A 14,954-nucleotide genomic window follows, 5' to 3' on the forward strand; every position below is an offset into this window, starting at 1 on the left:
ACATATGATAAGATTTGAACTTAAAATAATTACATATAACACAACCAACGCGACTTTTGTTACATATATCGTAACTAAATTCATCCATGATCACGTATATTAACACAACCAAATGACATAGATCAAGTATGGATGTGTAGCATGAAAATTACATGCAATATGATCTAAACATGCCTATCTCCAACTGGTCCTCCTTAGTAAGATCAAACCTTACCAAAATCAGAGTGTGAATAAACCAAATAAACTTTATTTCTGCTGAAAATAAACTTAATATCTTTAAACTGAAATAATTGAAAATGTGTCTATAACATAAAAGCATTTTAAAATACAAACTCCCCACTAAAACCAAATATCCTTTAAATGATATTAAACCCATATAAGCAGTGTGCTATTATAAACCTTAGGTGTAGTTCCTTAGTAAGTAGATCCACAATCATGGAGTTCTTCCTAATATGTTTTATAAGCACCTAACCACTCTGAACTTTTACTTTAACAACCAGGAACTTAAGTCTATTTGTTTTTACTTTGACGTGCTCCTGTTGCTATCGGAATAAAAGAATGCAATTTGTTTTCACAATAGACCTTTAACTGATTAGACCTCCGATATGTGAGCATGTAATCTTTTGTTCTCTGAAAATACCTTATAACCCTCTTGGATACTATCCAATGGTCCAAAACAGGGTTGCTTAAAATATCTGCCTAACATCCCAATAGTGTACACAATATTCCAATGTATACAAACCTGAACATACATTAGACTTTCTACTGCTAAATTGTAAAAAAATCTAATGCATTTTTTTGTAATCTTAAAATCATTCTTAGGCCATTGATTGAGGCTATACTTGTTATTGACAAGCAGTATGTCATTAACATATAAAACCAAATATAGAACTTACTCCTACTAAACTTATGGTATATACGATTATCAATAAATTTATCTCTAAATAGAATGAGATAATCATTTGGTAAAATTTGGAATATTATTGACGAAAGTTTGCCTAAGCCCATAGATGAAGTTCTTTGCAAACCATTAACTTTGCATCATCAGACACAAAGCTTTCTAATTGCACCATATAAATGTATGATAAATGTTACCATTGAGAAACCATTCACTTAATATTCATCTAATGTAGCTTAATGTTAAAATATACCACTAAAGCCATTATAACCATTTCTCTAGTAGACCTTTTTAATGACATTCATTCTTGAGGTTGTTAAGTTTGTTCTTCTGGACAATTACCTTATCTTGAATAAGGACTTGTTCAACATTGTCTTATTGAGGTTCTAGATTCACTTCTTAATCAATAATAAGTATGAGAACCTAAACATAATCAAAAGTGATAGTAGGAACTGAGTTAGAATCCAATTCCTCCTCAAAAGTAATGTCTCTAACCTTATTTCTGCCCCCAAACTCAACATTCTCAAAGAATGTTGCAATTCTCATCTCAAAAATATTCCTAATTGTGGGATCATAAACTCATAGCCCTTAGATCGCTCAGAATTTCCTTAACCCTTAACTTTACAAACATAAAAAAAGTCATAAGTGATGTCATTTCAACCTTATTGTTTTTAGCAAAATGTTTCTCAATTTCGTCAGGAAAACCTTGGCCTGAGTAATCTTTCAGATTCTATGCCCTTAAAGGCTTTTAAAATGTTGTGCTTCATAATCATTAGACTCATGCAATTTGAACAATCCCACCTCTCAAAATCCCTTTTAAATAATGGGTGTTTTTCGCAGTGAGAGGTGCGGGTTGTTCTTCCCTTAGTGCAATGTCTATGTTCATACAACCAAACACTATAAGTAAGTGCCTTTTTCATTCATTGAAATTAGTCCCATTAAGCATGGGTATAGAATTTATATTAGTAGATATTGTGACAGTAGAAGATGAATTAGCTGAATATAGAACAAAAAATAAGCTCACATCAATATTCATAAGTAAACAATAAATTCAAGATAATGGCTAATCCCATCTCAAGATACCAAACACAACATTAATATCAAGTCTTTGAACAGTAATATTAACAGTAAGCGGTACTCTTGTTGTAGCAATCAAACATTGACAATAATTATGTCAAACAATTAATTAATCTTTGGATTAACTTATTGCTCACATAAAATACCTTATAATTGTCACACATTTATCACCACAGATGTCGTTGAAATTCTGCCAAATATTAACTTACCTTTGGGTCAATTAATAAACGCATGAATCACAAAAACATGTAATCATCTTAATATTTTAAATAAACTAATCTACACAAAAGAGGTCACTTTGGTGGCATTTTGTTTCAACTAATTTATTTAAAATATTAGATATCATTAATTAAAAGCCAAATATGAATTTATTTGTTTCAAAATATTTACCTTAATTTCATCTTTCAATCAAATTAAAAGATAATAGTATATATATGTATATATATTTATCCCAAAACAACATACAATGATGTTGACAAATATAATAATAGTTGAATAAATCTTAAACCATAAACAACCTCACATAAGACTTCAAATTTAAACCAAAAATAATTTGAATAAAGGTAAACCTCATCTTAAGATATCGGACACTCCATTAATATTTCATCTTTGGAAAAAACATTAACTTGTAAGTGATATCTTGGTGTAGTAATCAAACATTGACAATAAGAACATGTCGAACAATAAATCTTTCTTTAAGCCAATTTATTACTCACATGTAAAACTGAATAATCGTCACATGTTTATCACCATAGTTGAACATGTAATATTATTAACTTTCATTTGGGCCGATCAATATCAACATAACTTAAGTTACATGCACACAAAACTTTTATATTTTAAATAAAATAATTTTTACAAAAAAAAATCACTTTGGTGACTTTTTGCTTCAATTAAGTTATTTTAAAAAATATATATAAACATACCAATATTCAAATTTAAATTTCCTCAATAGTCAAATGTCAAAACTATTTTTTATTGCTTTATAGACTCCGAAATAACCCAAAATAAGGTTGTCTTGATAATGCAATAAAAAACCGAAAACCTTAATAATTTTTTTTACTATTTCTTTTTTTTTTGTTCCAAAACCATATATATAAAAAACAAACAAAAATAATGTAGTGGTTCAAAGTCAAATAATTAACAAGCACATGTATTCATAATTTTGGCATGGATAAAAACACTAAAGCAATTCACGCATATACATGTATTCATAATCAAATAGAAAAACTTACCTTGAATTTACCATGTAAATCCAAAGTTATATTTATGATTAAACAGATATTCACATGAATACTTGAAAAATATTTTCAAGCCAATAAATCTCAAAAAAATAAAATCATAATAGTTGGCATATCCCACAATTCATACAATAAACCATATTATCATAATTTAACCAAATATTTAGAACCATAAATGTCAAAACCTAAGATTATAGAACCAAACTTAAAACTAAATATATATGCGTTTATATCTTGGCAGCATAGATAATTGAAATTCATCCACTAATATTAATAACTTAAAAATAAGCAATTATGCCAAGAAAAGGAATCAAAATAGGCGGCACAATTGGTAAATTTCAACAGCAACTATGATGCAAAACATTAAACATTAAAGATTAATTTATCTTGCACCAAAGCTCCCATAAAATTGAATATATAATAATAAAAATAATTAACTTCAATGATATCATCAAAACTTAATTTCACCAATTAAACTATAAAAATATCTTATTGAATAATGGTTATAAACACCTATTCACACAAACTATAATTATGCATTAATCCTTAAAATAATTTATATGCATATAATATATATACGCACAATTATAATAGTATAAAAATAATATGGCTTGCCTTATATATTTTTATGTAAACTCAAATTTATATTCACGACTAAAGATATTATCATAAAACTTCTTTATACATACAAATACTTAAAAAAATCCATAACCACTAAATATAAAAAGAATCTCAAATTATATAAAAGTCTTTATACGCGCAACTACTTATGAAAATATATAGCCAATATATTTAAAAAAATTCTCAAATATTTTAATTTTAGTCGGGTTCCATAAGGGCTAAAACTTATATAAAATAATTATAGCAGAAACCAAAAGTAATCATTTGTATATATGAATTAAATTCAATGGTAAATATAATTCATCATGAATAAAGACAAAAGATGATAATTCAATATATATTCAACCACAAATAGAAAATTTAAAACAAATAATGCGAGAAAAAAAACATTTTACCAACATTTATTTATTCGATTATCAAGTAAATTAACTTTCAAAACCAATTATACAACCCAATTGGAATTCTTCAATTGCAAAAAGTTGTAAGCCTGTAAAATTAATTTAATAATGACTTTAACCAAAATTTATAAAATAATTGTGTGAAAAGAAGATAAAGAAATCTCTCAAATCAATTTTTATCAATTGATTATAAATAAACAAATAAATAAACCTTCATCTTTCGAATAATTGTAACGCCCCAAATTTCTGTAATTTCGGCTTTTATGGTTGTTGAGCATGGAAATATCAAAACTTTTGTTTTGATTCTTTTTGGTATATATATATGTGGTTTAAGAGGTTATGTGTTTTGGGGTGTGTTTGGGAGGTCCAAGTTCGAGTCTTATCTTGGGCTAAAATTTTAGTTTTTATAAGAATTAAGCCTGGGTTTTGGTTAACAGGTTTATAAGGAATTGATGGAAAAAACCTAACAGAATGGGCCTGCTGGTCTAGTGGTTAAGATGTGTGTTGGCGTGTTGGAGGTCTGGAGTTCGATTTCTTGTAGTAGCGATGGATTATTTTTGCTGCAAGTTTTAGTAATGTGTTGGGTTTTATTAAAATTCTGAGTTGAGGGTTTTAGGAAAAATTAGGGGTTTTCTTATTCTTACTTTTTGGAAAAATATTTTCTCTGTAGTTCTTCCTCTTTCAAACCTTAGCTGCCAAACTTCTCTTCTTCTTTTTGCCTTCTTCTTAGTTTTTCTTCTCCTTCGTTTTTTCTTTTTCGATTAGTTGTGGCGTGTTGCTAGTGATTTCTTCGTTCGATAAATTTGGTTTTTAATAAAAGTTAAGGAATTTACTTGGAGATTATTTAAGAGGGATTTTGGTTGATGTTTAGGGAATATTCTAGTGTCTGTGGATCATTAATCAAGCGCTTAACAGCGAGGATTCACCATTATTCGTTGGAGGTAAGTAGATATCTCATTTCGGGATTTACCTATTCTTAATAATCTACCTTAAAAGACTGATTTTGGGCTCGATATTGTCGATTTTAGGCTTTGGAGTGCTCGTGGTTAGATTAGCAGCTAAAACGAACCAGGTGTGTACTCTGATTACGCAGGAAACGAGTTTTGATGAAAGCCAAAAAGTGGCCTATCGACGCCACACAGGCGTATGGTCTGCTGTGTGGTAGCCTACATCGCGAGACACGAGCGTGTCACTGACGAGCCAGGCCGTGCCGCGTCGCACGTGCATGGCGGACACGAGTGTGTGATGGCTTGTAGGCTGTGTGCGAGGCACGGGCTCAGGCAAATGGGCAGTGTGGGTCATACGGGTGTGGGCCCACACGGACGTGTGGGAATCTGGGCTAAGCCGTGCGATCCATACAGGCAAGGCCAATTTGGGGCAGTGTGACCCACACGAGCGTGTAGGCCCACACGAGCAAGGCACACGGGCGTGTGAGCCCTTTTAATCTAAAATGTTCTGTAAGGTTGCACGGGTCGCCCAAGTCGACTGTGACCTGTAATAAGGTCGGTAAGCCTTATCTAGACTCTTAATTCTGTGATGTATGGGTATGCATGATATACTTAACATGATTATCTAATCTATTCTGTGTTGTAAATAAAGGTATGATCCATTTGCCTGCATTATAGCATGCCATGCTTGTATGATGCATTGCATCGGAGGGGTTTAACGAAGTGAAGGGAGTACCTGAAGGTCTTTATAAGCCTTTTATCTAGCAGTTAAGCTGCATACTTATGATATGTGCTGCGATGTGGTACTTTATAGTGTGTAGGGTTGGATGGGTCGATTATATCCCATATACAGTGTGCAGGGATGAGTGGGTCGATTTTATCCCCACATGGTGTGTTAGGTTGGACGAAAATGGTGTGCAGGGTTAGTGGGCATGATATTTCTTATATCCGATCTGTTATGCATGTGATATCTGTATGGCTGAGGCCGAATAACTATATTCTATTATTTGTTTGTAGGCATGTTGTTTGTGGGGATGTACACACTGAGTTGGGAAAACTCACCCCTTTATTTATTTATCTGTTCAGGAAATCCTAGTAGTAGATGGATCGGTGTGATAGAGGGCTCGATGGTGAACACTAGTAGACATTTACGGATTTTTGAGTAACACTTTATTTTGTCTGCTTTATTTAAATATTTATTTTGGGTTTATTTTGGGGATTTTAAATTGTTAAATTATTGATTTATGAATTAATGATGTTTTAGCTTCTGCGTTAATGAAATGTTTTCACTTAATATTTGGAATAGAGATTTCACGACTTAAATAAAGATAACAAATTGGACGACTTTTAACTTGCTAAGGTTTTTCTAAAAAGCACTCACATGTGACATCGCCAGATTTGGCCATAGCGTTTAGGCCGGGTTTGGGGTATTACATTTAGTGGTATCAGAGTAAGGTTCAAAACTTAGCTGTGAATTTGAGTTCCAAATTGGTTTTAGAGAAACACTTTCAAATGTTTTTCAAATACTTTGATTATGTATGTGGTTCACCGAGTCTCGGGGCCGATCTTGTAAGTTTCTGAAACTTTTTATAAATTGTTTTGAAAGCATGCTTAGAATATACTGAAATCATGTTTGAAAATACTAATGTTTACAGTGAAACTACTGTAGGTAGTATGCTTATTGAAACACTCTAGGTAGTGTAAATTAAAAACCATAGTAAACTACAATTTGCGATAACAGACTCTGAGTACTCTGATAACTCTTCTGCATAAAATACCCGATAACAACTATCAAAACTGTAAACTGACTTGCATAAAAATTTTATATAGATTAATTCGAATTCGATGAGTAACGTGGTACTCGTGGACGGGGTACTAGAGCGGGTAGAGGCTATAGGGGATTCGAACTAACTCATTTCATCTTTCGATCCTATTTGGACACTAGCGAGACGCGGTGTCACCTGTTACTAAGACTAGGCTGAGACTCAAGACCTGCAGCTGGACGAACATTGTCCCAGGCCATGCTGCAATCCTGGAAGGGTCATTGGCTAATGCTGGTCTGGAGGCCGTGGGTTGGTTACGGAACGACTTGGTCCATGGGGCTGAGGTATTCAGGGCATCGCTGGAGTTGCTCCTATGTGGCTGATACTGGATGGAGGCCGCAGAGCATTATGGATGATCTGGATTTTAGTGCCACCAAGTCAGGGGGCTGTTTCGTTACTTTGCGATGAAGCATATCAGTGGTGGCTGGCAGTTAGGGATGGCACTCAGCTGATAGTCTGCGTGGGATTTGTTTAAGATGGCTCTAGAGCAAGTATGTGGGGGCCATTACATTGACGCTAGAGGCGTAAGTTCTTGAATCTACTAAGGAGATTGTTCAGTGATCGAGTATGAGGCTAACTTTCTGGGCTGAACCGTTATACACGAGGCATGGGTGGCGACTGAGTATGAGTGCTATGTTCATTTTGAGGACGGCCTTAGGGATAACTTGAGGGTCCTGTTAGCTCTGTAGAATAAGCGTGAGTTTGCCCGTGTTGGTTGAAAAGGCCAAGATTGCGGAGGAGGTTAAGCGCGTGGCGCTAGAACTGTGACAGAGGAAGCTAAGAGGGATCTAGAGTCTTCGAATGCTGGGTGAGGCCTAGGAAAAAGGTCAGATCTGATGGGCCCCTGAGAGTTGGGCCTATTGTTGCACCTGCTGGGGTGGCGATTTGTCAGCTTTGTAATAGATGCCATCCGGGAGAGTGTTAGAGGTTTATTGGAGCTTGTCTTAGATGTGATATCTAAGCATCGTGTAAAGACTGTCCATTGAGGACTAATCTGATCAAGCTCCGGCACTGAGACTGCACAGCCTCAAGGGAGTTCAGCAGCCACCTAGGGGCTGAGGTCAGGCTAGATTACTATGGGCCGAGGCAGAGAGCCTGAAGAGGTGCTGGTGACTAGGCGGCACCGCACTTGTCTATACTGCACGTCGTGGAGGATAGAGATGCTCTGGACGCATCAAGGTACGTTCTTAATCCTAACATACCTTATGTTGACTGATAGAAAGGCTTACACTTCCTACATTGCATTCTGTGTTGAGACTTTGGGAATACCGTATGAGGCTTTAGTAGATTCAGTGGTAAGTCGTTGGGAAGTCTATTAGGGTTAGTAAATTGTTCAGAGACGTTCAATTAGAAGTCCAGAACGATATCAATATCTGATGAAACTTTCGTTTGGGGAGTCGACTTAACTCTGGGTTTGGATTGGTTGGTAAAGTATCGTGTAAGTCTGGATTGTGCTAGAAAAAAGGGTTGTTCTGAGGATGAAGGAGGATAATGAGATAGTCATGATTGGAGAACGACATATTATTTGAGTAATGTGATTTTTGCATTGTGGAGAGAAGCTGTGAGGAAAGGATGTGAGGTGTTTTTAGCTTACTCAGTACCTCGGGTTCTATGGACTTATGGTTAAGGCATCCGTGCTGTAAAGGACTTCTCAGATGTTTTTTTCCAGAGGAATTACCAGGATTGCTCTAGCCGTGAGGTAGATGGATTGAGCTGATTCCTAAACAGCTCCGGTGTCTATCGCCCCTACCGAATGGCACCGAATGAGCTGGCGGAACTAAAGGCTAAAACTCAAGAGCTATTAGATCGTGGGTTTATTTGTCCCATTGTGTCTTCATGGGGAACACCTGTTCAATTCGTAAAAAAGAAAGACAGTACAATGAGGATGTGTATTGACTACCGTCAATTGAACAAGTTGACGATTAAGAATAAGTACCCACTTCCGAGGATTGACGACCTGTTCGATTAGTTCAGAGGAGCTTCAGTGTTTTCTAAAATCAATCTGCTATTAGGTTATCATCAGTTGAGGGTAAAGGAGCCGATATGCATAAGATGGTATTTAGGACTCGTTATGGGCATTACAAGTTTCTAGTCATGCCTTTTAGGTTGACTAATGCACTGGCGACATTCATAGACTTGATGAACCGTGTGTTTCAGCCCTACTTGGATCGATTTGTGGTGGTGTTCATTGATGACATTTTGGTGTATTCTAAGTCTAAGGATGAGCATGAAAAGCATTTAAGAGTGGTTCTACAGATCCTTCGTGAGAAACAGTTGTATGCGAAGTTTAGCAAGTGTGAGTTCTGGCTTCGGAAAGTGACATTTCTGGGTCATGTAGTTTCTGCTGAGGGGATTCGAATGGATCCTTGTAAGATTGAGGCTGTGTTGGATTGGAAACAGCCAAATAGTGTGTTAGAAATCTGCAGTTTTCTGGGACTGGCAGGGTATTACCGATGTTTTGTAGAGGGGTTCTCGTTGATCGCAGCGCCGTTGACTAAGTTGTTGCGTAAAGGAGTTCCTTTCGTTTGGACTGACACGCAGCAGGAGAGCTTTGTGAAGCTCAAGACAGTTTTGACTCAGGCTCTAGTTCTGATACAGCCTGAGCCTAGTAAGGACTTTGTGGTTTACAATGATGCGTCACATATGGGTTCGGGTTGCATCTTGATGCAAGACGGTAAGGTAGTTGCCTATGCGTCTAAACAGCTTAAGACTCACGAGGCTAATTATCTGTCGCATGATTTGGAGTTGGCTGTAGTAGTCTTTGCATTGAAGATTTGGAGGCATTATCTATATGGAGAGAAGTGTACCATCTACACTGATCACAAGAGCCTCAAGTATCTCCTCACTTAGAAGAAGTTAAATCTTAGGCAGCGTCGATAGGTTGAGCTGCTCAAAGACTACGACTGCAGTATTGAGTATCACCCTGGAAAGGCCAATGTGGTGGCCGATACACTAAGCAATAGGGCTGTGACCGATCTGAGAGCAATGTTCGCTTGATTGAGTCTTTATGATGTCAAAAGTCTTCTGGCAGAGCTACAAGTGAAGCCGACATGGATTGAACAGATTAGAGTTAAGCAGTTAGAGGATAAGACTCTTGAGATGTGATTTCGTCAGGTTGAGCCTGGAACTACTACAGATTTGGGTTGAATAATGATGGGTATTGTGCTTTCGAGGTAGGATTTGTGTACCTAATAATGAGGATTTGAGGCTGTCGATTTTGAGGGAAGCGCATAGTAGTCCTTACGCTATGAATCCTGGTGGAAACAAGATGTATAAAGATCTTCGAGAGTTGTACTGGTGGCCAGGGTTTAAAACGTGGGGTTACCGACTTTGTTGCTCACTATTTGACGTGTTAGCAGGTTAAGGCTGAGTATTAATTACCGTTGGGTTTGCTACAACCAGTTAAAATACCGATGTGGAAATGGGAGCGAGTAACGATGGACCTCGTTAGTGGGTTGCCCCTAACACCCACTAAGAAGGATTCTATTTGGGTCATTGTTGTAACACCCCTAACCCTGAACCATCGCCAAAACAGAGTTACGAGGCATTACTAGACATATCAGACAACTTACGAATAATTCACAAATAAAATAACATTCATAGTATAATTTAATAACTAAGTCCTTATAATGAATTTTCGAAGTCTAAACATGTATTAAAAGTGAAACGAGACTCATTCAAGTACTCCGGAATTTTATTTTTTATTATATTTTTTAATAAATTTCGACAGCATTTCTGCTTATTTTTACATAAAACCCCTGCAATTAAAGTCATATCCATTTCAAACATAACCAATTCAACCAACTCATTTTCTATTCTAAATACTTTCTAATCAAACTCAATCAATATAATATCAATTTAAATTTATCATTATACTAATTAAACTAAAATGGATAAACTTCTTTCATTATAATTCTTAGACTTGTATACTAACATTTTAACCTTTTATATTCAAATATAATAACTTATACATATCCTATGTACATGCCACATTACCAAAAGAAAATATACTCATCGAAAGTTTACTGAAGTCGGGTCTGGCTTTGGATGCTGGTTCAGTACTTCTACACTTGCGCACGGAAACAACCGTACGTTGAGTATGCATATACTCAGTGGTATCACTATAATTCAAATCATAATTAAATACATTTAATCACACACATACTTTTACATTACAATTATCATCATTTGATGAACAATTGAATCTTTTTATGTTATCATTTGAATATATATATACATTCTATTTTTTTTATTTGAATTATCATCTTTCACATTACCATATCATTCAAATTTAGTTTTATCAGTAAATTAATTTCATTTATCCCTATTAACTTGACTCGGACTCGGCGGATACACAGATTCTAACCATCACACTAGTACGGCACATTGTGCCTTAACGGTACACAGTACCTAAACAATAATCAGTATCAGTAACAGTAACAATATTCAACACACAACGTGCTGAATCTGTAACAGTAACGGTAACAGTATTCGACACACAAAGTGTCGAATCGATAATAGTAACAGGAACAATAACAGTAGTCGGCACATAAGTGCCCGATCAGTAAGTCGGCAAAAACTCGTACTCTTCCATATCCTATGGCATGCCAACTATATCTGACTAGCCCGACTAGTTAATAGGGTATTTAAATAATTTTTTAATACAATTTCTACTTCGATTCAATATTAATTATAATTTATTATGTCGATCAATTTTTTTTTTCACAGTATTACAGTGATTCATTTCATCAGAAATTTTACAGTTCAATACAGTATACGTAACAATATTCAGTAATTTCACAGTTCAATACAGTATTCAAAATAATATTCAGTATTCCATAATTCAGTTCAGTATCAATCTCAATTTTAATACCCAATCACAAATTTTATCAGTTCATTAAATACTTACCTTAAAATACTTACCACACATACATATTAAATTAAACACATATTAATTATAAAGCTTGAGTTATAGTGATACAAACCAGAATTCTCTTCGGATTTAATTCTCGACGATCTTTTCTTTTCCTTTTTGGACCGATGCTTCAGGCTCGATATTAGCTACAAACAATTAAAATAATTTCATAATCATTAACACAACATAATTTAATTGCTGGAATTTTTATCTAACTTTTACTTTAATTCCAATTTAATCCTTACTAAACCTATATATTTTTCTTTCTCTATTCATACTTTTTACTACTCAATTTCTTGCCAAACTCACATTTAACTATTTAATTTTTATCATATTTTCATAATTTTGAATTTATTTCAATTTAATTCCTAAAACTCAAAACTTATAGCTTAGTTTACAATTCAATCCTTTATTAAATTCCAATTAAAATTTCTATCAAATAAACCCCCAATTCCATCATTTGTTCAACATAACTCATGTCTAAAAATCTACTATCTTTCAAAATTTCAATATAAATCATGACATATTCTGTTCTAGAACTCCAAAAATTTAAAAATTACAAGAAAAATGATTAAATTGACTTACCAAATTAATTTTGAACCTTGAAACCTAAATTTTCCTTTTTCTTTTTCCTTTTTTCTTTCTCCCCTATTTCTTCTCTGTTTTTGTTTTCATTTCTGTTTCTTTTAACTCATTTGTTTCTTTTATATATAATATAATATAATATAATATAATATAATATAATATAATATAATAATATACTTAATTATTAAACAAACATATATATATTTTAATCAATAAAATCTTTGATTTTTTTTCACGTTAAACTACCTCAACTATAGGAAATGGTTTAATTTCCTCTTTAGTCCTTTTAGTTTTTCGTTAATCTATAATTAAACTTTTACCCTTATTCAATTTAGTCCTTTTTCTTAATTACTTTAAATTAAGCTAAATTCACTTAATAAAAACCTAATTAAACACATCGCTAGACTTATAATTATTCCTAATAATTATTTACGAACTCGTTTCACTAAGACGGAGGCCTGATAACACACTTTTCTAGTGCACACGAATTTTGGGTCGTTACAATTGTGAACTGATTAACCAAGACTACACATTTCATTCCTGTTAGGACAGACTTCTCTCTACAGAAGTTGGTCAAGCTGTACATTTTTGAGATAGTAAGGCTGCATGGGGTACCTGTCTCGATCATTTCTGATAGGGATCCTTGTTTTACGCCTCGGTTCTAGGGAAAGCTTCATGAGGCTTTGGGTTTGAGGCTAGACTTTGGTACTGCTTTCCATCCTCAGACAGACGGTCAGTCAGAGAGGGTGATCCAAATACTAGATGACATGTTGAGGGGCTGCATTATCGATTTCCAAGGCAGTTGGGAGGAGTACTTGCCTCTAGCAGAGTTCGCTTACAACAATAGTTATCAGTCTAGTATACAGAGGGCACCGTATGAGGCACTTTATGGTCGTAAGTGTCGCACACCTTTTGCTAGTCTGAGTTGGGTGAGTGACGTGTTTTGGGTCCCGAATTGGTATCAGAAACTGAGGATACAGTCCGTTTGATTCGAGAATGTCTGAAAGTAGCTTCTGATAGGCAAAGTCTATGCTGATCTAAAGAGGAAGGACACGAGTATTCTATGGGGGTATGGTTTTCTTAGGGTCTCGTCATGAAAAAGGTTCTGAGGTTCGGTCGCAAGGGTAAGTTGAGCCCTCGGTTTATTGGGCCGTAACGAATTCTGAAGTGAGTGGGGCCAGTCACACATCAGTTAAAGCTACCTCCAGAGTTGGATCATATACATGATGTGTTCCATGTCTCGATGTTGAGACGCTACCACTCTGATCCTACGCACGTTGTGCCCGTGGAAGAGATTAAGATTAGATCGGATCTGACGATCGAGGAGGAGCCTGTTCAGATTCTAGATCGTGACGTTAAGGTTCTACGTAGGAAGTCTATTCCCTTGATGAAGGTGCTGTGGCGGAATCATAGCACTGAGGAGGCTACTTGGGAGCTAGAGGATTCGATACGACAGTAGTATCCTCACCTTTTCTGATCAGATAAAATTCGATAACGAATTTTCTTTTAGGGGGTAGAGTTGTAACGCTCTAAATTTCTATAATTTCAGCTTTTGTGGTTGTTAAATATGGAAATATCGAAACTTTTATTTTGATTCTTTTTGGTATATATATATGTGGTTTAAGAGGCTATGTGCTTTGGAGTGTGTTTGGGAGGTCCCAAGTTCGAGCTTTAACTTAGGCTAAAATTTTAGTTTTTATAAGAATTAAGCCTGGGTTTTGGTTAATGGGTTTATAAGGAATTGATGGTAAAAATCTAACAGAATGGGCCTGCTGGTCTAGTGGTTAAGATGTGTATTGGTATGTTAGAGGTCTGGAGTTCGATTCCCTACAGTAGCGATGGGATTATTTTTGTTGTAAGTTTTAGTAAAGTGTTGGGTTTTATTAAAATTCTGAGTTGAGGGTTTTAGGAAAAATTAGGGGTTTTCTTATTTTCTTCTTTTTGGCAAAATATTTTATCTGTCGTTTTTCCTCTTCCAAACCCCAGCTGCCAAACTTTTCTTCTTCTTTTTCCCTTCTTTTCTGTTTTTCTTCTCCTTCGTTTTTTTTATTAGTTGTGGCATGTTGCTAGTGATTTCGTCGGTTCAGTAAGTTTGGTTTTTAATAAAAGTTAATGGATTTCCCTGGAGATTGTTTAAGAGAGATTTTGGTTGCTGTTTAGGGAATATTCTAGGGTCTGTGGATCATTAATTGAGCTCTTAACAGTGAGGAATCACCATTATTCGTTGAAGGTAAGTAGATCTCTCGTTTTGGGATTTGCCTGTTCTTAAGAGACTGATTTTAGGCTCGGTATTGTCAATTTTAGGCTTTGAAGTGCTTGTGGTTGGATTAGTAGCAAAAACGAACCAGGTGTGTACTCCGATTACGCAGAAATCTACACGTGTGGTAGCCTGTGTCGCGAGACACGGGCGTGTCACTGACGAGACAAGCTGTGCGCGCGCCGTACATGC

At 35.2% G+C, this 14,954-nt stretch overlaps 1 protein-coding gene across 1 annotated transcript; it reads left to right on the top strand.

Moving 5' to 3' along the window:
• The first annotated feature begins 8,081 nt into the window (after window positions 1-8,081).
• On the top strand, window positions 8,082-10,110 carry LOC121203736 (uncharacterized mitochondrial protein AtMg00860-like). Its single transcript, XM_041074182.1, has 3 exons — window positions 8,082-8,184; window positions 9,344-9,679; window positions 10,037-10,110. The coding sequence occupies exons 1-3, from the start codon at window positions 8,082-8,084 to the stop codon at window positions 10,108-10,110; spliced, it is 513 nt and encodes a 170-aa protein (XP_040930116.1).
• The last annotated feature ends 4,844 nt before the right edge of the window (window positions 10,111-14,954 follow it).

This window comes from Gossypium hirsutum, chromosome A07 (assembly GCF_007990345.1).
Source record: "Gossypium hirsutum isolate 1008001.06 chromosome A07, Gossypium_hirsutum_v2.1, whole genome shotgun sequence".
Taxonomy (NCBI): Eukaryota; Viridiplantae; Streptophyta; class Magnoliopsida; order Malvales; family Malvaceae; genus Gossypium; species Gossypium hirsutum.